General features: G+C 43.8%; 1 protein-coding gene across 1 annotated transcript in view; it reads right to left on the reverse strand.

Annotated features, from left to right (window-relative positions):
• Positions 1 to 25,038, reverse strand: part of ablim3 (actin binding LIM protein family, member 3) — a 39,407-nt gene that overhangs the window by 3,351 nt on the left and 11,018 nt on the right. Inside the window, exons 3-18 of the mRNA XM_054597263.1 lie at positions 17,409 to 17,592; positions 14,017 to 14,132; positions 11,525 to 11,651; positions 11,255 to 11,348; positions 8,376 to 8,463; positions 8,193 to 8,251; positions 8,025 to 8,096; positions 6,156 to 6,317; positions 5,121 to 5,150; positions 4,856 to 4,982; positions 3,997 to 4,092; positions 3,662 to 3,717; positions 2,341 to 2,350; positions 1,194 to 1,310; positions 919 to 989; positions 526 to 694 (exon numbers count right to left, since the gene is read on the reverse strand). Of these exons, the coding sequence (XP_054453238.1) occupies positions 526 to 694; positions 919 to 989; positions 1,194 to 1,310; positions 2,341 to 2,350; positions 3,662 to 3,717; positions 3,997 to 4,092; positions 4,856 to 4,982; positions 5,121 to 5,150; positions 6,156 to 6,317; positions 8,025 to 8,096; positions 8,193 to 8,251; positions 8,376 to 8,463; positions 11,255 to 11,348; positions 11,525 to 11,651; positions 14,017 to 14,132; positions 17,409 to 17,592 (1,578 nt within the window). The remainder of the gene's footprint in view (positions 1 to 525; positions 695 to 918; positions 990 to 1,193; positions 1,311 to 2,340; positions 2,351 to 3,661; positions 3,718 to 3,996; positions 4,093 to 4,855; positions 4,983 to 5,120; positions 5,151 to 6,155; positions 6,318 to 8,024; positions 8,097 to 8,192; positions 8,252 to 8,375; positions 8,464 to 11,254; positions 11,349 to 11,524; positions 11,652 to 14,016; positions 14,133 to 17,408; positions 17,593 to 25,038) is intronic.

The following is a 25,038-nucleotide window of genomic DNA, read 5'->3' on the forward strand; positions in this document are numbered from 1 at the left end:
CAAGGCGGAGACGGAGTAAGGAACTGAAAAGATGGAGGGAACCCTTGAATAGTGATGGAGACTGATAATCTAATATGCTGCAGGACCGGTAAAGCTTAAAACAAAGTATTCTGGTAGCTTCCGATCCGGCTTCATCACATCTGGCACACCTGGTTGAACACTCTTCTCTCGGTAGCTTGAATTGTTTAGACTCATCAGCGATCAGATATCCTCACAACAATGACAGGCCGCATCTGCTGAGCCTGTGGTAGGCCGGCAGCAGAGGCGGCAGCTGTTCTGATATCTTTCCATCTCTATAATGCCTGCAGCAGCCATGACCCTTGCTGACCTGCATCCACGACCTCACTGCCGTCACTCCAAACCCTGATGACAGCAGATATTGAGGCTCATAAATAGCCGTCGCTGCAGCACATACGATCACACTGGGAGGGACAAAAGACACGGCAGCACAAGCTTGAACTTGCAGGAACAGAAAGAAGAGGAGACAAAGAGGGGGATGCATAGGGGGGCAGGGTGGATCCTTACATCCGTTGACGGTGTTGTTGTACGCCGTGGTGCCGTAGCCTGTAGTGTTGAGTGTTTCCTTGCTCCCACTACGAGAATTCCTCGCACTGCCCCAGGGGTCGTTGTCATAGGAACCAGATCTGGCTTTCATCTCCTCCTTTAGGATCAACCTCCCGATGCCACTCCCGATCTGAGGGGAAGCGAGGGAAGAGGCAGAAAGAGGGGGGCGTAAGAGAAAACAGCTAATTTAATGTACAGTGAATGCAAGATGGAGAAAGAAGCCAATGAGTAACAGGAGGACAGTTAAAAGGCACCATACCATAAGAGGTGCATTATTTATGGGTGTTTCTTAAGGAGGTGACTTCCTCAACCAAATGTTGAAGAAAGAGAGATGGAAAATAACGAAGCTCTTACTCTTTGAAGACTGTTACTCCAACTCTCTTCATCTCCTCCTGTCGAGAAGCGTCTTCTCGGCACCCGATAGGCTGAGAGACCAAACAGATAAGAGATTCCCTTACATGTATATAGAGCTCATTGTGGAACGCAGTGGGTTAGTGAATAAATATGACAACACAGTTACAAAAGGAACTGTACTTCTATGTCTGTGTTTGGTCCAGCAGGACAATCAGAACAATGCAGCTTAGTATGCAGCTCGCCACTCTAAACTCAGTGAAATGAGTGTTTCTTACCCCTGGGGGAGCTGGTGTAAGGGTAGTAGTCAGACTCTGACTGGGCGTATGGCTCCGGGGAGTATGTGGACAGTCTGGAGGATCTGAGGATGTCCTCGCTGGTCCTGCTTTTGGTTGCTGCGTCCACATGATTGTCTGTGAAGAAATGGAAAGGTTAGGAGAGAAAAAAAACAGAACCACAGTAAGTGGTACTTATGTTCAAGAAGTAGTTTGACATTTCGGGGAAATATGTTTATGACTTTTTAATGATAAGTTTAGCTAATCTCATTGTCTCCTGGCTCCAGCTGTAAATTGAATACACACATGAGAGTGGTGACACAGGAATGTGAATAAGCTATTTCCCAAAAATGTTAAACTATCCCTTTAAGGAGGGAAAACGTGTTCATGAATTTTACAATGATTTACAGCTAGAGTACAGTTACACTTCATATTCACAGTCATCATATCAGCCAGTTCTGTCGGAGGAGATCCATATCTCAGCCGACAGCATGAAAAATAACCAGCATTCAAGCGAGTTCAGTTACTGCTCAGCCTGAGGCGCACAGTCGTTTCTTGAGTGGCGTGAGGCGGTGATATTGATGCCACTCTGCACTAAAGCACACTCAATGGGAGTCAATGGATGTGACATGCAGTGTAATGTCAGATAGATCGCTCTTCACTCTGTTTGCCATTAGCCATGCCGGCCCGGATCCATGATCCATTGAATTCCGATACACATGATGCATGACACTGATGGCGGACATTGTCATCTTTGGGACACACGCTTTCAGCTCGACGACACACACACACACACACACACACACACACACACACACACACACACACACACACACACACACACACACACACACACACACACACACACACACACGCACACACGCACACACCTTCTGTCAGAGGAAGTTTGGCTGTACAGAATTGACATGGGAGGAGAAGACACATACCCCCACACACACACACAGACAAACAGACATATGCAACATCTATCTACCCACAGTGAGAGGAGAGAGGTACTTACAGTGGCAAGATCACCAGGTAAAGTGAAGCGGAGGGCGGAGGGAAGTGAATAAAAGTGATTGGATGCAATAAAAAAAGAGGTGAAAGGAAAAGGGAAACATTATTGGAGCGTCCCCATGGGAGATGTGACAATGTGAGAGCTTTGCTAGCAATACGGAGAACAGGGAAAAAGCCAGAAAACAGGGATCCGATCTTTTTTATTATCGGTAGCAAACTGGTTAACTGAGAAGTACATAACAGGCCTTTGATGCACACAGCAACACATCATCACGTGTGTCTTTTGTGGCTATGGATAATACGTCCATCCTGTTAAGTGCTGTAACAAGAGAGAATAAGAATCGATAGCTGTTAAGGAAGACATAAAGTATGAGAAGGATCAATGTGACTGAAGTGTGTGCAGATCGTCCTTATTCTAACAAAGCAAGCTTACAGGTTTTTGAAATTGCTGTTTACTTTATTATTCGTAGGCAAACGTGTGATGTAGGAACATCTTGGCCTGCGATGTACTAATTATAACTGAGAAACAAAGAAGGGTGAAAGTGTCTATACACAGGTCAACGCAATTTACCAACAACCCCACAAATACCACCACATACAGAACAGAAGAACATGCAGGGCGACGAAGATAAACAATCCTTCAACAAGAGGTCCTAAGTCTTGTGATAGTCAGCTGAAACGCATTTTCCACTGTGATGTGTCAGGGATGGCTGACGTGCAGTTCAGTTTAATGACTTGAAATAAATGCGAAAAATAGCATCTTCAGTTAACCGCGCTGCTGTGTTACTTGACTGAACGACAACATAAATCCACACAATTAAGAAATAAAGACTTCCCTCTCACATGCTCGCTATCTTTTCGTCCGAACAAAACGGCTGTCCCTGCATTTCAACAGTTACAATTCCAGCCCCCTTAAATCACAAAACTGACCATTGGTTAACCAGGCAAATATAAATTCCAGCTATAATACAGTTTTTATTCCACTGTGCTTTGTTCCATTGGTCTGTTCTATTCTGGTGACTTGTGTGTCCTCAGAGTCCCATGTACTCAACACTTGTCACGCCTGAGCAACCTTCACTTCATTCAGGGTCTACTCCAGCCCCGTTTGCTGACAAGAACCTGTCGTGCTGCGGGAGCTGCACGCAGAAGCAGGCACGTGTTAGTGACATGCACCTTAAGATGTTGCTCTTCTGCATTCAGCCAGCCTAATAGATATTTATCTTCAATTTTGAAAAGAGCTATACAAGTCAAACTCTATTTCCTTTGTGCATTTTTAAGGGCACAGTCAATCTTTTGGTTATTGGTAGCTTCATTCTCGATGGCGACCGGAGCATCAATATTAATCACTCATTAATAACATCAATAGGTCAGTGAAAACATCTACACCGAGTACTCAAACACAGCATGACTAAACTGACAGGAGGACAGGCAGGCTAAGGCGGTACTAACTGCACTGTACCCGTTCTCGTATAGATGGGAGGCTTCCTGTAGATGTTGGGGTCCCCTATGGCTGAGGAGAGAAAGAGGAGATGGAGAGGTGAAACGTAAAGTAAAGGAGGCAAGGAAGTGAGTTTCTGTCGGGAGTGGTCGGAGGGGACGAGGTGCAGGTGTGAGCGATGGTTGTTAAAAATGGTTAAAAATACGACTTGGTCACATTTTCCACAAACTCTGGGTCCTGAACTTAAAATAAAGGATTTGCACCAGTGAAAAATGGCTGATGAAATTTTCCCCACGGAGTTAAACATCTATGAGATTGTGAGTAGTGCAATGAGGAGATGGGGAGTCCTACCTGGTACATGAAAATGTTTAGGGGGCTGGTTTGTGGTGGGTGTGCTTGACCGCCCCTCTTGGCCGTAATAAGGTGAACTCCTGCCACTCTCAGAGCCTGCAGCCAGCCACAGCCAATCACAGCAAAGGAAACATGAGCATGAAGGAAGGCCTCAGCGCAAGTCTCATCCATGCAGATGAAAACCAAACGGCATTCATTCAAATTACAAAGTGACATTAGATAACTATTCCACTTGTGTAATGACAAAAGTTATTGACTGGTCTTCTTATGACAGTAATTACAGTGTCAGTGCACACGTGTAAGAGTTAAAGGAAATGACAGCCAAAGAAGCAACTATAGCATATGAGATTGTCAAACAACTATTTTGTAGTGAAGTGAAAGAGATTCTGCCCTAAAGCAGTGAATCTGTTTATCTTTAGTCACCACAGAAATTCCATGTTGGCATATTTGTTATTATATTAGAGTGTTGATGAAACGACAGGCAATTTGTGCTCTCTTAAAGGAATGGTTTGACATTTTGGGGAAAAATGTTTATTTGTTTCCTTGCTGAGAATTAGATGAGAAGATTGATAACAATGTCAGGTCTGTACCCTGAACATGACATTCACCAGAAGATGGCTAGTTTAACTTAGCATAAAGACTTGAAACAGGGAATCTTCTCATCTCAACATCAGCTAGAAAGCAAATAGGATAACTCCCCAAAAATGTTGAACAGCTCCTTTAAACGAGTTGTCTTCAGTAGAATCATTCCCAAAACTAAGTTCATTAAGCACTGCATGAAAAAAACCAAAGCGAGGATACTGATTTCAATCTCTGAGATTAGAAGCAGACAACTAGGGGTGAACACCATCTGACTCACCAGGGTAGGCATAGTGCTGCGGAGAGCGAGGCATGATGGGTGACATGCCTTGACGACTGTACGTCGGCGAGTCAATGTAACCTGGACTGGAGCACCGCCTCTGCTTAATATCCAGGCTGTCGTAGTCCTGAAAAGAGAAAGAGACGAGCTAGAGGTGAAAAAAAGAGCAAGTAGACAAATAACAAATAACTTCCTGACAGGCCAAAATGAGAAGTGTTCACTTGTTTAAACTCGTCTATAGTGCTATGCGAGGAAGAATGCTTACCTGAGAATAGGGAGAGAGTGTCCCAAGTGACTGGAGAATCAGCGGAGAGAGAAGAGTGAGGATTTATATTGAAGTAACATGGTGAAACCAAAACAATATATCATATATCAAGTATTTACAGGATCGCAAGAAAAGACCAGATAGTCTGTTCAAATTCAATCAATATGCTTTGTTTTGTCCTACATGGCTGACTGCTGGGGTTTTCTGCATGGAACAAAGTAATGACTATAAGCAGCATCATTTTTTTTAAATGGCAGTTAAAGGAATAGTTTGGCATTTTGGGAACCAAGCTTTTTCGTATTTCTGCCAAATTAGATGGGAAGATGGATACCACTCTCATGTCTGTCTAAAGCTCACGATCTCCTATCTCATTTGTTAAATTGATACACAAATGTAAAAATGTCAAGCCGTGGTTTGTTTGAACTAAGTCTTGGTTTGGCTTGGTTAGTGAGCTTCAGAGGTGCTGTAAGGTAGATTTATTAAACTTTGGATAGAGCCAAGCTAGCTGGCTCCCCCTCTATCCAGGCTTTATGTAAGCTTTGTTAATTGCCTGTTTTCTCGTCTAACCCTCGGCAAGAAAGTCAATGAGTGTATTTCCCAAAATGTAAAACTCTTCCTTTGTGGAAAGACATTTACCAGAAACCCGTACGTTTTCAAATAAACAAATATGTAACTTAAAAAATAATAAGTACCTCAGGCTCATCATTTTTTTAAATCAAATTTCACTGAAAATTCTAAGGATTTTAAAATAAAGTTTGGTCTTTGTCTTAAAAAGAAAGTAAGTTAAAAAACAAATTTCCAATTTTCCACTAAAATGTACTCTTTCTGAATCCCACTTTACAAAAAAAAAAAAAAACATTCAATCATTTAAAAAAAAAAAAAAAAAATAGAAAATAATGAGCCCTATTAATACTATATGATTTGTAATGAAGACACACATTTCTTATCAGCAAAGCTCAATTTAAAAACTAAACAAAGTGTTTCTCTTGAAAACAGACCAACGTTGGTTTGGCCTGTAGTGTGTGGCAGTAGTACCTCCCCATAGCAGTAAGTTTCTAGCCTGTCCTCAGAGGTGTATCTGTGGTACGGCTGGTATGAGGAGGATATGAGGTCTGGCTGTTGAACCTCATATATGGCCTTGACCTTTGGCAGGGCAGCTAGGTCCTTATAATCTAGGAACTGATTCTCCACTCTGGCCTGGGGAGAGGACACACACATACACCCACCAAAGACAGAGACAACAGCAACAAGACCCAACATCAACCACATGGACAATGCACAGTAACAATGAAGAATAGAATGGAAGCTACACCAGTGACGCACCAGTGAGCCGATCATGCAGAGGTGAGAGGGGTGAAAAAGAGCTGATGAAGCACACACAAGCCTGCACATGCACATGCGTGTGTGTGTGCGCTCGTCAAAAGTACACATGTACACTGCAGAACCTGACAGCAATGCAAGTTGTTGACCTTCAGGAGCTCAGCATGGGAAAGAGAGAGAGAAGAGGAAGCAAGGACAGCTAGAAAGAGAGAGAGAGAGAGAGGAGACAGAATGGAGGACAAGCGTGCTTACACTGCACTCCCTCATCCATCACCTTAAACAGAAAGGTCATTGATTATGAGACGATGTGCAGATCGGGGCAGGGCTGAGCAGAGAGCGGGGACTCTTGCTTGCATGCAGACAGCCCGTGACATGCGGATACTGCCGACATGCAGCAGCACTCAGCAGACCGCCAAGCAGCACAGTTGGACACTGTTCCATATGGCTAAAGGCCTCGTTTTGAAATGGAACTGGTCCAACTCTGCAAAGCACAGAGTGACAACCTTCTAATAAACCTGGTAGGTTCACCAACTCGCCTCTCTTGACTGGACTGATTTGGTGACTTGCACATTAAAACCTGTTCATGTATCTAGTTGAAAACAAATATGACATTTTTTTTAAATGTCTTGTTTACATTTTACCATTTCTTTCAAATTGAATTTTACTTTAATGTGTCTTGACTTTCTGGAACTTCATTCCTTTTCTTGTGGACAGTACTACAGTAGCAGTACAAGTGCATTAAGAATACCTGCTTTGTAACCTAGAGAGTCCACACTCATGCTAGTGACTCTGTGAGGCTGTAGGTACAGTACATGGGGTACAGCGGTACTGTGAGCTAAATACTAGCATCAGCAAGCTAACATGCCCATAGTGTAAATGTTAACATGACCTGATGATGGCTCTAAATGAAAAGTCAATGGATCACCAAAGTCATTAGGATTCATCCTTGAATATATATATAATTTCTTGGCCATTTATCAATTTTGAGATATTTCACTCAAAATGAAAACGGTCAACCTCCTGGAGGCTCTCCAGAAATGTAAGGGGATCCCTAAAGGCGGTAGGATACATTATCTTGGGGCCATGAATGTCTTTATACAATCCTGTTAATACATTTACTAACTATGAGCTGCTGTCGGTGCTTATTGAAAACTCAAGGGATCAGCGAAGTCATAAGGACTCATCCTCTGGGGACCCTGAATGTCTAGGGAACATTTTATGGCATCCATCAAATAGCTGTTGTGAATTTGATTCTGGACCAAAGTGGCGGATCGCCTGACACAGCCATCCCTGTAGCCACAGTGTTAGAAATGCAGACATTTTTTTTTAGTTTTCATCCAAATTCATCCCAGTTTTAACCTACCAAGATCATTTTCTAACTTCTTTTTCACTCATGCCACATCAAGAGGACACAGACAAGCAAACAGGCCAAGGGAGTGAGCAGCCTCTCAGGTCAGTGTTTAACCATTCAAGCCTGTGGGTATACTGCTTGTGTTTCTGGTGTAGAAATTGTGCTTTTAGGGTAAGCTCGGGGGCGTTGGCAGCTGTAAGGGACTGAAAGCTTCAAAGTTATGGGCTACTCACGCATATAACCCTACTGGGAGAGCCTATGGAGGAGCCCGGTGGAGAGATGGAGGCCTCCGACAGACGTCTATGCTGTGAGGTACAAACAGACGCAGAAAAAAAGGAGAGGGTGAGGAAATTACAGTTTTCATTTTTATCTTAACATTTTCATTTCAAACTCTATCTCACCCTGAGTCTCCGCTCTGCCCTCGCTGCCTGCTTGCATAATGGGTGCCACACCTCACATCCTGAAGAAGAGAGAAAGAGAGAAGAAGAGAAGACAGATTGGCGCTGGGTGCTCCCGCATGCCACGCATCCGTCTACGCGGGCAAGTGCTCTATGTGTGCGCAATGTGTCGGCATCAAGTTTCACCTGTCAGGTACATTTCCTCTCCCTCTTTGAACATCAAGTTACAGCGGGAGCATCGAGCGCAGGTCGGATGGTAGTGTTTCCCTCCCGCCTGTGAGGAGCAGAGCAGAGGAGAGGGGAGGGGAGGGGAGGGAGAAGAAGAGGTGTGACTGAACATAAATTATCATCATAAAGAGCTTCACAGAGAGAGGGCTAATTTACAAATGAGCAGGTCATTGTCTCCATATGTTTTCTCCTGTATATTACCAATTTACCACCACTAAAATGTGCTGAGACATCATTGCATAGCCTCTAGTTCATCATCAGCATACAGTTATCACGTGATAGCCACCACCCATTATCCTCCATACCGTAATTAGAACAACGATCCCTGTAGGTCAGTCACATGAAGTGTTGGAGTGTGTGTGTTTGTGTGTGTGTGTGTGTGTGTGTGCGAGACAGAGAGACAGAGGGAAGTAGGTGGCCATGTAAGTGAAGGACACAAGAGTGGGACACATGTCCTTGGACGTACAAAGCGGCCCAAGGGAACACATGCGAACAGGCGAAATGGACACATGAAATGATGCAGTGCGATGTCACCGTCCATTAATGCAGTCCAGCTCACAGTCCAGCCAGCTCACAGTCCAGCTCACAGTCCTGATGTTGCTCAAACGTGTCTCCACGGGGTCGACGGCTGAGGCGTGGCCCCGTCCCGTCACCTCTGACACACCGTTAAGAGAATTTCTATTTATAGAACTAGCGCTGACATGAGGCCGGTAACGAGGAGACCTGAACTGTTTCATCTGAACACACCTAGCGTGTGTGTTTGAGTGTGTGCGTGGTAGTGTATGATGGAATTTTCTGCTGCATTGACTTTCTCCCTCGTTTCATTAAACTGATCGTATCTAAGAGGCATTTTAACCAATCCCTGCTCTCAGGTTACTCTGAAAGGAAAGCCAGGAGACGATGCTGCATTTCCATCCCGTGCTTTCTGAGCAACCGGGCGCTTACTGCCACTGGTCATACGGTGTCAGTTGAGCAACTGTTTCCATTTCTAATGAGGCCCCCATTCTCTCTGGTGGCATTTATAGGCTGCTATATTTATTGGCAAACTGAAACACACAGGAAGGAAGAAAAAAAGGAAAGAAGTGAAACCAAAGAAGGAGGTTTTATGTTCTTCTTTCTTCCGCTTCCTGTCTTTATTTCCCCCCTTCTCCATCTATTCTAAACTACTCATTAAAACTAACAACCACTGGCTCTGGGAGGTTGGACTGCAGAGGGGCTCTGTGGAACAAGCCTGATCATCAACAGGCTTGTTCCACAGTGTTTGTTTCACACAAACACAGATCAGTCTGGGTGTTTTGCTTTACAGAAATTAATAGATAATTAATCAGATCATTTATTGGTATTTGTGCAACGTTATTTTCTTAGACAAGAGCTACAATCACGTTATTAAAATCAATGACGATGCATATGACATTATTTGGTAACAAATAAAAACTAAAGGAAAAGACTGACCAATGGATAAATTAACATTACTGTTTTAATGTAAAGTCTTTTTCAACAGTATCCCAATGGCATTCAGTTAGTCAACATGGTCCATGGTGCTACTTTCTGGCTTTTCTTTCAGTCGGATTCAGAGAAAAGCTTCTGATTTTATTCATGTAAAAACCATGTTCCAATGCTTGCACAGCTTGCTCCGATATACGTTGTTTAGCAAGAGTCCTCATTTCCCAGAACCTTTGAAACGGAGGTGGTGAGTGCAAACTTAGCTTGACCCATAGAGTCCCAATGGCCACAATTTGGGGAAATATAACAGGTTTATATATACTGTCTTTTTCCTTTACGTTTTTTCTTGGATCTGTGATTCTGTGAGTCAAATCAGTTCTTGAAGAAGCAAATCATTACGAAATCAAAATTTGACAGGAGAAGGGAATGAATGTCATGCGTGCAAGCACACACAAATGATCAGAGTGAGAACGTAAAAAAGAGAGAGAGAGAAAGAGAGAGAGGGAGACTCACAGATAAAGGCTGACATGTCCCCATGTCTATAAATAGACCAGAGAGGCTGACAGTCAGGAACAAAACACTTTACACCAGCCAAACTGACAAGCGAAGGAGCACAGGGACAACAAGGCACCGTGTGTGTGTGTGTGTGTGTGTGTGTGTGTGTGTGTGTGTGTGTGTGTGTGTGTGTGTGTGTGTGTGTGTGTCTGTGCATGTGTCCGACAAAGTTCTGTTCCCTTTCCTTAGGTCTCGACGGACAAGAGACACCCTCCAGAGACTCCAAAACATTTAATTAGCATACGCACATTATCTCTTTCATTATTTTAAAACCTACTCCCCTCATTATTTCCCTTCACCTCTGTCCGCCTCAGCTCCTTCTCCTCTGCTCCCCTCTCACCACTGTTGACTCCTTCCTCCACCTCTTTTTAAAAGTGCTTCAGCTTAAGAGCACGCAAGGCAGACATTTCTATCACTGCCGAATTTGCTGTTTGTGTCTCTCATCCCTTCCATCTTTTCCCTTCACTCTTTACCCTCTGATCTTTTTATAACTCCCTTTTTCTCTCAACTCCTTATGAGTGAGTGAATCGAGCTTTTTTGCCTGCTTTTAGCGCAGCTAGGTTTCTAAATGCACCAGTGTTTGACCAGGCTAACGCACTGAAGCTGAATTTGTTTTGGTTGAGTAGAGCAGCACAACATTTCCATCACCCGCCAATCTTAAGTCGCCCACTTCCTACAACACAGCGGGGCTTAAAACGGAGACGAGGATAAAATGCAACTGCTCAACTCTGATAACGCTGATTACACTCCCAATTTGGATATCTGTATCACTGCAGAACTCTGCCTGGCTAAAATCTCTGTTAGCAACGTCTTGTATTGAAACCTGGTCCCGTTCTCACCTCCAGAACCCTTCCACTGATGTATCTGGTGCAGGTCTCACATTTCACCCCATACTGGGCGTGGTAATCTGCCTCACAGTATGGCACTCCATCCCTGCAACATAGGGAATAAAAAAGAAAATCTGCTGTAGCGTGTTAAATGCACAGTTTAGCCTCGAGAGCCTGAGATCAACTGGATATGAAAAATCCAGTGTGTCTACTTGTACGTCTCATCTGAGCGAGACATGAGGATGACATGCTCTGAAATGTTGACGTTCTCTTTACACTCACTTGCTGATGTACTCTCCCGTGAGGACCATGTTGCAGGTCCGACATCTGAAGCAGCTGACGTGCCACTGCTTCTCCAAAGCCAGGAGAGACTGACCCTGCTTGATCTCGGCTCTACACCCAGCACAGTCTGGAAAAGGTATAGTGTGTGAGAGAGCAGAGAGAGGAGAATGGGAAAGGGGAAAGAGGGGAGGATGCAGACGAGAGAAAAGAATTAAAGGAAGAGATAAAGTGAGCCAAGGTTTAATTGTACGTCTTTAAACACCCACTGTGCTCATGAGTGTAGTTTTCTACCCCTTTGGCACAGCCACCTTCATAATCAATAGCTAATGTGGGATATTGTAGAGCTGTGAGGCTTGTTCTCTCAACTGTAAGCACTGTTAAACATGATTGAATGCAGGCAGGAAGCAAGAAGCACTAAAACAGCCTCAGGGCGAAAACAGTTGTGTAAACCCCCCTCACATGAGACGTGTATGAATCTCCCTTTGTCTGTTTCTCTCTCTCATAACACTAGCACACTGTATACAAGCAGACTGTAATATTCCAGTATAGGACGCCCCAGGAAGTGTTATTGACCACCAGTAACAAGGCAAGACAGAAGCAGGACAGCACAGAGGCTACAAATGATGCATGGCAGCAGAGTGACAAAAAGCGGAGAAAAGGTCAGCGCTTCATTTGTTTCCATTTGGAAGACGTTTGGCCTAGGTTAACCTTTTCTGACCTGGTCTACTGCCCCCTGAGAGAAGCCGGGAGTCACAGGGGAACGCTCCACTCTGCCCTGTCAGCCAAGACAAACTGTGTTTTGTGGGTTTCCGCAGTCCAAATAAATCTCGTCTGTCATTTGGTGGCCATAGTGCTGAGTCTCTTCAGGGCCGGGATTCAAGCCCCAGATAGTGACCACGCACAGCTGATTTTAGTTTGAGACATATTACAGTTCCCTTTCTAGCCACCGAATGAAATTGGTATTAGAACGTCTAAAATTTGGTAAAGGAGCTTGTGACATGAAATTCTTAGATAGACACACTGAATAATGGAGGAAAGAAAACAAGGCTGCGTTATTTTTGCATTTCTGCAAGGGTTTTCAGCAGAAAACTACATTTCTCAGGGTCATTGATGTGCATACAAGCAACTGTCCACTGATTATTCTTTCCACCATGTTGCCCAGTCCAGCCCAGTTTGAATGGGGGGCAGTATGTTGGGAGTCACCAATGAATGGTGTTAATATGAGTGTTCTTTAGGGCTGTAAGCTATAGCTGTTTAATGTCTTTATCCAAAGCTGTCTCCCAACGAATACAGGTAGTCTGTGTACAGTAATCACTTTCATATGATGAAGCAATAATTCTCAAATATATCTCACCTCATAGATGGTCACATAATCTATTAATTAATGTTACACCACAGCGTTTGCATTCAAGAATAAAATGCTAATTTGTTTGCATTCAAGAATAAAATGCTAATTTGGCAAAAAAGTTGGAATTGAGGCTTTGATGAGTCCTGATAACCTGACATTTCCTTCATAAAAAGGCAGAATATTGAGTTATAACTGACCAGTCTGATGTATGTAGAGGTCTGTATGGTTATACTGTAGCAGCCTGGTGTTTTCAGGTGATTTAATGAAGGTAAACACAGTGAGCAGACTTGCATAACGGCACTGCGCTCTAATGTGGAACTCCTCCAGGGCTGCAGATTTATCAACACATCAGTCATACAGTGATAGTTGACCGATGTATGTAAACTTACCACCTGAGCCTTTTGTCCTACAATAATAATTTTGTACTGGCTAAATGGATTTCTACCACTTTTGCACACAGAGTATATATTTGCATTCTTAAATATCAAAATGACAGAGGAACTAAAAGCCAGTGCATTACTTTTAGTGTCTGCACTCTGTGTCTTGTCTCATAAACTGCCTCCTCATAAGACGGAGTGATGAACACACACCTGGGGAGCCGTTTGGATTTCATCTTCCTGAATGGAGCGATCTGGGGAGGACAGTTATTCACTGCCTCTCCACCATCTGTTATAACTGCACAGCCAGCGAGCAGCAGTCTGCTGTCTGCATCCCACACTTAGCAAACGATTTACTATCAATCACGATTGCTCTGATGTAGCATCATAATTTATCTTATTCTGGCTGTATTCTGAAAGGGTGAAGGCCATCCCACATATACTTTACTGGCAACACACAGGGAATTCAGCACATTATATACTTATCCTCATGCAGGAACATGTGCCAGTTGTACAGTGAGAACCATAAAATCCTCTATTCTCTGCATGTTCAGTGTTGACAGTAATGAATATATTATGTGTCTGTTTGTGTTGCATGACGCTCAGCTGGCGGATCAACGTGACAGGTCGGACCACTGATTTGACAGACATTTGATTAGCTAAATGAGCTAAATGGGCCTTGTGGACACATCGCATTAGACTCAGCTCGCTGTAGCGCCTGGTGGCCCTAAACAGAACGGACAGAGAGAGGCGGAGGTTGGACTTACGGCTGGGCCCGTGGATCTTGATCGGTTCATTTGGCTTGACGAGTGTGCGAGAGCACTGCTGGCACACGCAGTCCTTTCCGCTGAACGTCACTCTGTCTCCGATGGGGAAGGGTTTACTTAGGAGGACAAGAAAATGGAGAGAGAGAGAGAGAGAGAGAATTAGAAAACGAACACACAATAGGAGATACAAATGCCTGCAGTCATTCTGTGTGTTTTACATTACACCCGGGTGCACGCAGGGGAAATAACAAATGGGTGATGGCAGAAACATGATTGGGTGACAGACAGGCTGTAATCCAGCTGACACAAGCTAAACACAGTCCGACATCCTCTATGAACCTGAAAATACATTTCCCAACAGTTGAGGCGACGGGTTAATGGGACGTTGATTGTTGCATGAGCACCTGGCTGCTCTGTGATTATAGAGGCGATAATGTGACGCTGCCACAGGCTTCTAAAGGGGAAACTGGCTTTCTCAGTGAGAATGAAAACTTATTAGGGGGACTGTGTGGAGTGCATACTGATCTCAACCGCCTCTTTCTCTCTCAGTCTGTCCACCCAGTTTCCTCCGACTCACTCACTCCCAACACAGCTGGTGCCACCAGGTCACAGTTTACTTCGCCGCTTCAACGCTAAACGAAGACTAAGAAGACACGAACAAACAAGCAGGGTACACGACAACAAAACAGCGCATATGAAATTCAATTTACCACATCATGATGCACCATTTTCTGTGTCTTCCCTCTTCTTTAGCATTTTTTTTTTTTTTTTTTTTATGGAGACAGATTGATTTCTTTATGACTGGGGAGGATGTGAGAATGAATGGAGAACTAAAAGGCTTAGGGAAGGCTGTTTAAAAGACATAGATGGCAGTAATCCTTTTACTCCCCCGCCGGAGCCTGGAGCCGGGGCCAAGACCCAGAGGGAGGCTAGAGTCTCCAGCAGAGCTCACAGTCTGCACACATGAGTGTAGTACATCCGTGTACGCACTCAGAGATGTACAGAGGCAAGTATGTTTAAAAGGCTTGTGCAACATATACACGCCGCTGTTGAGGTTGTGAGTTTCTGTGGAGCTACTTAACAATTGTGGTTGTCTAAATATGTGTGTGTGTGTGTGTGTGTGTGTGTGTGTGTGTGTGTGTGTGTGTGTGTGTGTGTGTGTGTGTGTGTGTGTGTGTGTGTGTGTGTGTGTGTGTGTGTGTGTGTGTGGAGGGAACTGACACGTACAGTATTCTAGGTTTGCTATTTTGTGCTTTTATATTATTCAAAGAAAGGCAACATCCATACATAAAACAGAAAGGATGGACATGTGAGCAGAACAGATGAGTCGGCAGAGATGTTTCATCACACAAATGATTCAACAAAGGCCCTGGTAAATACTTAAAGGGACACAAGTTAATGAAAACTGATGAAGGGTACAGTTCATTTAGGGTTTATTTTAATTTCACCCTCCAGTTGATACCGAGGTGAACCATCTGTTCGTAAACCCAGACATCTTTTTCTATTTATTTAACTGGCAGGAGCAAAACGGAGAAGTCTGTATTTGTCACACAAAGAGCTTTGTGTCCACTTTCAAGCATGACTAAACTGTGCATGTGTGAGCACCCAGCCTCGGATATCCCAGTCTATAGTCAAAGAAATGCTGCGATTGTGCAGAAGAGTGTGTTACTCTGTAGTTGACCTTGTCTTTACCTGTGTGTCGCTCTCACTCCCTCAAGACACTCTTGCCTTGTCAGCCTTTCTCAGTGCTTTAAAAATTTACTCTGTTTACATATTTAATGCATGTTTTTTTTTCTCCCCTGATCTCCCCTTTTTTCCTTAACTGGCCACAGAAATAAAGCTATTTCTGGCTTCAGCAATATGCCCTCTGGCTTTGATCTGGACTTTATTAAAAAGATCAGCTCGGAAAAGGGAAACTTCCAATCTGCCTTCATTAGAGCTGAGGCAAGGGATGACAAAGAGAAAAGAGAAGGATGACGATGATGACATAAAGGAAGACGACGGGATAGGGACGGTGATTTAGAGCAGGGAGATGATGACGGTACTGATGAGAAGAAGGAGAAGACAGAAGAGGAGGAGGAGGAGGAGGGGGTGGACGAGGAAGAGAGGATGGGGGGGGGGAGGAGAAGGTACAAGAAAGAATCGTGAGCAATGTGACAGAGGGCAGACGGCGCGGGAACGAAGAGATTCACCCTTCGGCTTCTCGCTGTCTCTTCCAGTTTACTCCTCACACACTGACACACACACACACACACACACACACACACACACACACACACACACACACACACACACACACACACACACACACACACACACACACACACACACACACACACACAGATATCCCCGCCACTGCCAGGGCTGCTCCACTGACTGTCTCCGGCCAGTTGGTGTCAGTTCAGGGTTTTTTTTTGCCCAGAGGGTGCTGAGCATGACCGCATGTTTATCAGCCAATGTCAAGCAGATACACAACAACTGGCAAACACTACTCTCCTGGAGGGATGTAAAGGGAAGATCACTCTTATGTAAGCCTTGTAACTAGAATAGAGCAAAACAAACCATGAGAAGGGACTTTTAAAGAATGGGGCATGAAAGAGAGAAAGAGAAAGGAGAGGGACAAGAAGAGTGAAATGTTGAAATAAAAAGAGAAAAGTTCTGGAGGAGCTTAACACAAACACTGATGGAGGTCAGATGAGCGATGGCCTACTTTTACTTAAGCTAACAGCGTGAAACGCCAGGTCAGCTCTCTTTTTTGGAATCGTGTTTAGACTCAGCAAAACGCCAGACCGCTTGAGCTTTCCAATCAGACATTTATTGACATTCAGGAGCTGAGATAAGACTGAATCATGAGCTGAATGGCATTACTAAAGCCTCTATAAAGAAATGAGTCACCTTTGCATTTCTTATTGCGAGAGATGCAACTTGTGTGGCATTATTTGAGTAAAGGATTGCATGGTTATAAGGCAGAAAACAGTCATACTTTTCTAATTCAGTAACTCCATACCGCATCTTCTGTTCTCAGTCCTACTTTGATAAATGACACTAAAAGGAGTGTGAAAACTGCATTTACATTTGCTGGGTGGCCAGAAACAGTACTCCATATAAATGCTTATATTTCCAAACGGGAAAATAGCCAACTGTTTGCTAAACATTCGACACAGCAGTTTTTAATGTATATGATAATGTGAATAATGTATTGAGAGCTTGTTGAACTGACACCAAGTGGACGGAAAAAAAAAATATCAATTGAAGCAGATTTGAATACCTGACAAATCAAGAAACTTTATAATATAAAATATATAAAACACTACTCCAAAGCATTAACATTGCTGTACTAAGTACCACTGTAACCCTGTATATACAGCGTGTGGGTGTTAGCCTGCATGTACCTGCATACACTGCAGACAAAGCACTTGGGGTGGTACGTGCGTCCCAGAGCGGAGACCACCTCTCCCGTGATGAAGCTGTCACAGCGGTCGCAGCGTGTTCCGTACAGGCGCTGATAGTCTGCCGTGCAGATGTACTCGCCCTTCTTCTGGAAGAAGCCAGATCGTGCCAGATCACAGTTACACACTGTGGAGGGAACAGGAGAGAGAGGGTGAGAGATCAACGCACACTAACACACTGTAGCATATCCACTTATGTGTTGATGTCATGTGCTCTAATAAACAAATGAGATCAAATGTTCAAACAAATGGTTTACAAAGCCTCTTCGTCTCTGTTTTTCTATGTTTCTTGCATTAGACTTGACACATTAAGCGCCTTCCTTTCTACCTGTTTATGTGAGCATCTGTGCTTGTTTGTGGTGTGTGGACTGTTTGTCTTCACACATGACTGCTTGGGAAGTTATTCTGCTCCAGACAGCGGTGAGCCAATTTACTCTGATGGGAATATAATGATATAATCAGCGGAAAAGTCATTTTGTGCTAAACAATGTGAAGACGGAGACAAAACAACAGACCGCAAGTTCCCAGCATCATCAGAACATCCACTGCAGAATCATTAAATACCAATGGGGAAGGCACTGAAATCATCTGCTGTGTATGCACAAGGTGAGTGCTCAGTTTGTGTACGTGTGCACGTGTGTGGGTGTGTGTTCCTCTATATTGGGTATCCTAAGCAGACAATGTAAGCTGCCATGTAACTGAGAGTGAATTCCAGCGTGTGTAATCGTATAGCTAGGAGGTGTTTTCACGGATCAGTGTTCTGTGTGGTTGCTGGTTTCTGGTTTCTCCCAGTCTATGCGGTTTACCAACAGGAAGAGTTGCCAGTTATTGTAAGCTCCGTCTGGAAAAAATACTATGACCTGACAGACATGGAACCTGATCAAGGTCACATGTTGTGTTAAACAAATCCAGATGGGTGATGTACATTAAAATATATATATATAAAAAGTCACCATTTTCAAAAATTGTATTCGGTAAGTGAGAATTACAAGAGTATGTAAACATTCTCCATTTTTGAAATTCACACTCTAAATGGAATCTGCTCCAGGACATTAAAAGAAAAACAAATGCTTTATTCTCAACAGAGGGTGATCAAACACAATACTTTGTACTCAACACAGAGACTCTCACCTGATTGATTTCTAGATGGATGGACTTTCTAAGACACAAAAAGCAGATTATAAGTGTAGAAACCCTGAGATCCTCCTGATAAGCAGGATAAGTCTGCAGGTCATGAATTGGAAACAAGATCATAGGCTTAAAACATCAGCTACTGGTAAAAGCTTAAGAAATTAGAACCAGACATCAGAGAGAGATGAATAACCTGAACACAGTCTGGACTACCAGGAAAACCTTTACATTTACTGTATCACCAAAAATCCTAAAGAAGTCTTTTTATTTGACCAAAATTGTCTGCGTTTTAACATATCTCAAATGCTTTAATCGAATTATTTCCTGAAATGTGTTCTTTATCCGACTAAAGAGGGCTTTTTAAATAAATCCCATCCAGCAACAATTACCCATGAAGTCGTATACTGTTTCTACATAGAAGCCAAACCACTGACCATCATCACAGCATGAAAAAATGGAAATAAAATCCATATGGAAAAACTGCAAATTGTGAAGTTGACAATATCAGGTTCAACTGATGATGCTGGAAACTGCTTGCGCCGCACTGTCAGTGAATGAATGAAGGTTGACTGTGCTGCAGTAAATACAGCTGTTAACATTATAAACTCAACAAAGCATCACTCTACTTGCGGTGGAATGAAGCGCCTTGAATACCAACAACATGCTGCTAATAAATGGCTTAATCTTAGCCATGCCATAGAGACTAGAGTTGCTGCTACAGGCTAAATTGGGCTCCCTATAGCCACCAGCTTTCAGTGTGTGTGCTGGCAGGCTGAGGGTTCACAGACACACACACACACACACACACACACACACACACACACACACACACACACACACACACACACACACACACACACACACACACACACACACACACACATAAACCCTTCAAAGGGGCTCATTTAATCTCAAGCTGTTTATGACTGGAGCGTATTGACTTAATGGTGTAATAAAAGATCAATGGGCCCTCACTTAAAAACAAAACAATCTCGGCTCCCACAGGAGGATGGAAACTCATAAATCCATCCCCGATGAGATGGCACTGTGCGTATGCTGTGATAGGATGATGAAATGGGACAGTGTGTATGGGGAGATACGATGATGGATCTTTATCATTGCGACGGGTCATTGGCATGAAGGCAAGGCGGCTGCAAGAGTGCAGAGGAAGTGAGGAGAGGGAAGAATGAAGGGGATGCATGAGGCAAAGCAGAGCTAAGATTCAGAATAGCCTGTTTCTAAAAAATGTGTGTGTGCATGTATGTGCCAACCACATTTCCAGAACCACTGAACAATGGCACAGGCCTTCAAAAAGTGTCCCTGCTGCATTTTAAACCAGACTTACCGAGGCTCTAACCATAAAAACCCAAATCACAGGCTATCTGATGCCTTCATGGAAAAGGGGAATGGGGGAGAAAATATTTCCACGTCTGCTAAACACTTCGTCATGGAAGACATATCATTGCGTTTTGAAATGGTCCACTGCATTCATTTCATAAAAATGCTTTTAATCTTCTAAAATGGAATTGTAGTATTATTCTCCCTCTGGCTCTGTCTCTCTTTCGAAATGATTTGCTTTCAATCTGCTCCCGGATTGATTTTCAAACGACAGGAATCAGCTCAATTAGCCTAATGCACTTCATTAGCATATGAACGCCTGACCAAATCACAGCCGGCAGACTGGATCTGCTCAGACTGCATTGGACAGTTCACCTGTTCTGGCTAATCATTTTATTTACTTCTGACTGGACGATTGGCTGGATGCCTTGCAAAGGACGTCCCCCTTCCTCAGTTGCCATAGGAGACGTAAACCTTCCACAGTTGCCCTAGAGACAGCTAGGTCCCTGAGTCTGAATGATGTGGTGCTGGTGGTGGCACATTTGGTTCTGTTGTGGTTGAACAGGAGGCTGTGAATGCAGAATGTTTTCAGTGATGATAACCTCAAATCTGTTTGAAACCTTCTGTGGTGGCAAAAAATATTTAATAGACACATTATAAACAAGTTTTCCCTTAAATTCAACTAAAACTAAAGGCACCATAATAAAATAATAAGATCATTTTAACTCACATTCAGTTAAGTGTATTACACAGATTGTTCCTTTAAATAAGACAAGAAGTCACAACTATAGTCTTCACTTTAAGACATTCATTGACTATTTAAGGTGACTGTCCAAAGAAAACCATGTATCTGCAAGTTTTACTTTGTGGGTTGAGAGAATAAAAATCCTTCAGATTGACTAAAAAAAGCCTGATCTAAAGGCAGGGGGGGTTTCTTGCATTTGGACCTTTTTTACTGGCAGCTCGATAAGAAAATGCAACTTTTAGATGTTGCACCATTCTTGAAACCTCCCTATTAGAGCCTCCATGTTTCAGCCCACTTGCAAGCCTCAACTTTTCAGGCTCTCTCATTTAAGCCATAACCATTAAGCAGAAGTTTCAAACTTCTCCCTCCACATGTTGTAGTTGCTAGCAGCGCAGTGGGTGGAGTTGGGTCAGAGCTTGGTGTCTCTGCTGCCACAGAGACGTGGCTTAGCTTGGCTCTGAGAAGAAAGGCTTTCGGTTACAGCCGCACAACCAGCTCCACATGGTGTGGACACCAACCCATAGAAACAACAGCCCAACACAACCAACACAGAACCACCCTGGTCTGTATCACTGTCATATGAATGGCCTTTTGGGGATTTATACTGTTGTGACTCGTGGGAAAGCGCACATAGATTGAGTGGAAAATCATAATCATGTAGAATTCCCAAATTAATAAAACATTTTGTTTATAGAGAAATTTGTATTTTTTTTACAGAGACAGAGTCAGGTTTCTCATCAACTAGCTTCCTAAGCCAAACATAATCAGCTTTGCAAGACTACATCAAAGGCTTAATTTCATCTATTTGCCCATTTTGTGATCTTTCCCCAAATGGCGCTCTAATGAGGAAAACTAAAAGATGCCGCTTCTCTCCATATTTTTCATTTTTTGGCAAGGCAGTAAAGTAGCAACCAGATCATAAGTCTAGTGATTAGAGGTTAGCATGTAGGCCGTCGTCTGCAGCTGTGGTCATTAGAACCGCGCTGATTAGGCACCCACAGGGGGTCCGCGTGATTGGGTATTTATCTCCAGCCAACAGACGCAATTAAAATTCCCTTTCAAAAAGTCGGCCCGGGCCGGAACCCCAAAATAGTGCTGACAACCCTGCCCCCTCCGATCCTCTTTCTCTGTCTTTCCGTTTAAAGACTGCTTCCAAAGCTTTGTGGCTCTGAGCACAAGGTCTCCACTTTATCTCAATTTGCACCCTCCTTTCTCACTACATGCAACCTTCCCTTTCTTTCACAGAGTCTCCCTTCTCTCCTCACTCTCCCCAAATTCCCTCACTGTGACTCTTCCCTGAGCTCATTATGCTACTGTTAGGTCTTCATAATGTGCTATTAGGTAAATGGACATGCTTTGTGAAGTACTTCAAAGTACATTCTAATTGTTTTAGCTGTCAACAATTATGCTAATATACAGGTTTTTTTTTCTTCCAAATAATAAAGGCAGCCACAGTGAAGCAGAGAGGCATGTATGCAGTGGGGCAGTGACAAGTTTCAGCAGGGGAGGTATTCACCTATTCACCCCCACATCTGTGCTACCAACGTGGGCTCCGGGCTCCTCTGCCCTCCCTCTGTCCCCTGGATCTGAGCCCCTCTGACAGGAGGAAACACTTGAAGAGTAAATAATGCCTTTTTGTCAAGTTGTGCCAAATCACAGGGTGGGAGAGGAGGCGGTCGGAAAGACAGGAAGAGGAGTGAAACAAAAGTCTACAAACACACTAGCAGCTTTGTGAGGCTCTGCTCTGGCATGGTGCTCTCAGCTCATTGCCCACAATGATAATGTTAACATCCTGAAGTTTAGAAGGTATATTTGCCATGTCACTATTTTATATTAGCATGCTAACTTTTGCTGTAACCTAATAATTGAACCTAACTAGATGAAAAGTCAACAGATGAGCAAAGTTATTATAAGTCATCCTCTGGGCCATCCAATAGTCCAATAGTTGATAAGACACTTTACTCCGTGCCAAATGTCAGCTGCTGGTGGTACTAGAAAAAAGGTCAGGGATCATTAAAGTCATTAGGATTCTGATGAATAAGTGAAAACTTAAAGCTGCTGGTCGCGCTAAAGGAAAGGATCTTCCGGGGACCTTAAGTATCTGTACCAGATCTCATGGCAACCCATGAAATCTGGTACAGATGATGGCGCTAGAGGAAAAGTGAGAATATGAACAACGTCAGCCGCAGTCATCCTCTGGGGACCACGAGTGTCTCTACAAAATGTGATGGCAATCCATCCAATAGTTGCTGAGATATCTCAATCTGGAACAAAGTGGCAGACCGTCAGACTGGCATTGCTATCCCTAGAGCCATGCCGCTGGCGTGGCTATAAAAAAGAAAACGGGTAACACAAAACAGATGGAGATATGGTCGTAGAGGAGGGCAAGAGGAGAGGAAGAGAGAGAGCGAGGCAGCTTAAGGGTAAAGCAAAAATAAATCGTGCATGAGTGACAGGGTTGCCCTAGCATTTGGCTGCGGTAGCTGATGGAGACAGATGGTTGCCCAGTGGAGTCCCTTCATACCAGCAGACCAGCCCCGCTGCTGAGGCCTTCAGCTTTTAACCCTCTGAGGGCGGATAAGACACTCAGCGGAGGGGAAAATAGGCGTGAATGAGATCTCTAACACACAAACACAGGGATAACCAAACTGCTGTGAGAGATGGGGTGATATGCGTTAAAATGCTCTACAGCTCTATGTACTGGTTTTAATGTATGTGGGTGTTTGTCCAACACAGCAGGGTTTGTCGCTTAATGATCCTCTTTATCATTCAGAAAATCCCACCTTCACTAAGCCAGACACTTGCACACTTAAGCAGCTCCAGCTCACCACTGTACGCACACACACACACACACACACACACACACACACACACACACACACACACACACACATACACACTTAAAGACAATAGGCAGGGCATCAGTGTGTTAAAATCCCTCAGGAGGGTAACGCTTGAGGGAGACAAGAGAGGAATAATCCCCGTCATCTATCCCAGATCCTGGAGAGTCGAAGGGGAAAAGCGCCTCTTGCCTGCCGCGCTCCCTTCTCTCCCCGCCGGAATCTCTCCCTAGCAACCAGGCATTGGCGTGGTGATTGGACCAGCGTACCAGCGGTTGCTATAGCTACAGGAAGCTCCCCTTCCCTGTAAACCCCCACTTCTTTTCCTCTGCTGTGTGTCTCTTTTTCTATAACCTCTCTTTCTGTTTCTCTTTGCTGTTTGTCTTTTCCTCTCCCTCCTTGCCCTCCACTGTGTTTCTCTCCATCACCGTCTGTCCCTCGCCTTCAGAGAGCAGAGCGGAGGTACAGTACAGTAGGTCGATGTTATTAACACGGAGGGTTGAGTGATGGGGGGCTGATGGCATCCAAAGGGAGGCTGAACTGACTGAAAAAAGGGTCTGCAGAGAAAATGACAAAGATGCTGCAATTTCACAAGAGCCCTGGTGAGAATAGCAGCTAGAAATGGAGCATTAGCAAAGCAGTCTAGTATTTATCTGACCTGTCTGTGTAAATCTGCTATTCCCTTTGGCATTGTTTTATGAGAACAATCTGTTTTGTCTCTGAAAATAAATAACTACTGAGAGCAGCCTGGCAGTTTATGTGCCAATGTGTCTGTGTTTGCATCTGTCTCTGTCTGTAGTTATTTGTTTCTGTGCTTCTGGGTTTTATTTTTGTAAGCATGTGAGTGGGCTGCACGGGAAACACGCGCACATCTTGCCTTTGCGTGCGATTTATGTGTGTGTTAGTTTTGCGCCCGTGCCACTGACAGGCCCGGTTGTTACTGTTGGAATCCAAGAGTGCCGATTATGCCTCAGAGGCAGGATAAATGTGGTCACTATGTCATTAGGCCAGTATGCACGAGTCAGCCCGTCTGCCTGTAATACAACACCACATTATCCATACTGTACCACCCGCTGCTACACTGAGAAGTACCACAGACACACACACACACACTGATTTCTGTGTGTCTGGAGTTGATGCATCAATCTGTGAGCTGGTTTCCGTCTTTAGCATTTTCCACAGACTTTTTTTTATTGAGCTGATTGCGTGGCTGCTTCTTTGTGCTATAATCAACTGCTGTATAATGGCTTCGTATGAGAGGTTAAACGCGTGTGATTAGTGATCTGTTCTTCTTCTGACTAATGCATGAGTGAGGAATCAAGATGATGTGTCATGAGGAAGGTAATAGGGTGTGGGGGAAGAAAAAATGATAGACAGGATGGATGTGTGTGCTCACAAAGTAACTATGTGTGTCTGACTGTTTAACACTGCATGATCGTGAACTATTCAGTGGAACGGTCAGCCCAGGAAAAAGGAGACAAAACTAAAAATTGGTTGAAAAAAACAGAAGAAGGAGGAA

This window comes from Anoplopoma fimbria, chromosome 4, assembly GCF_027596085.1.
Source record: "Anoplopoma fimbria isolate UVic2021 breed Golden Eagle Sablefish chromosome 4, Afim_UVic_2022, whole genome shotgun sequence".
Classification (NCBI taxonomy): Eukaryota; Metazoa; Chordata; class Actinopteri; order Perciformes; family Anoplopomatidae; genus Anoplopoma; species Anoplopoma fimbria.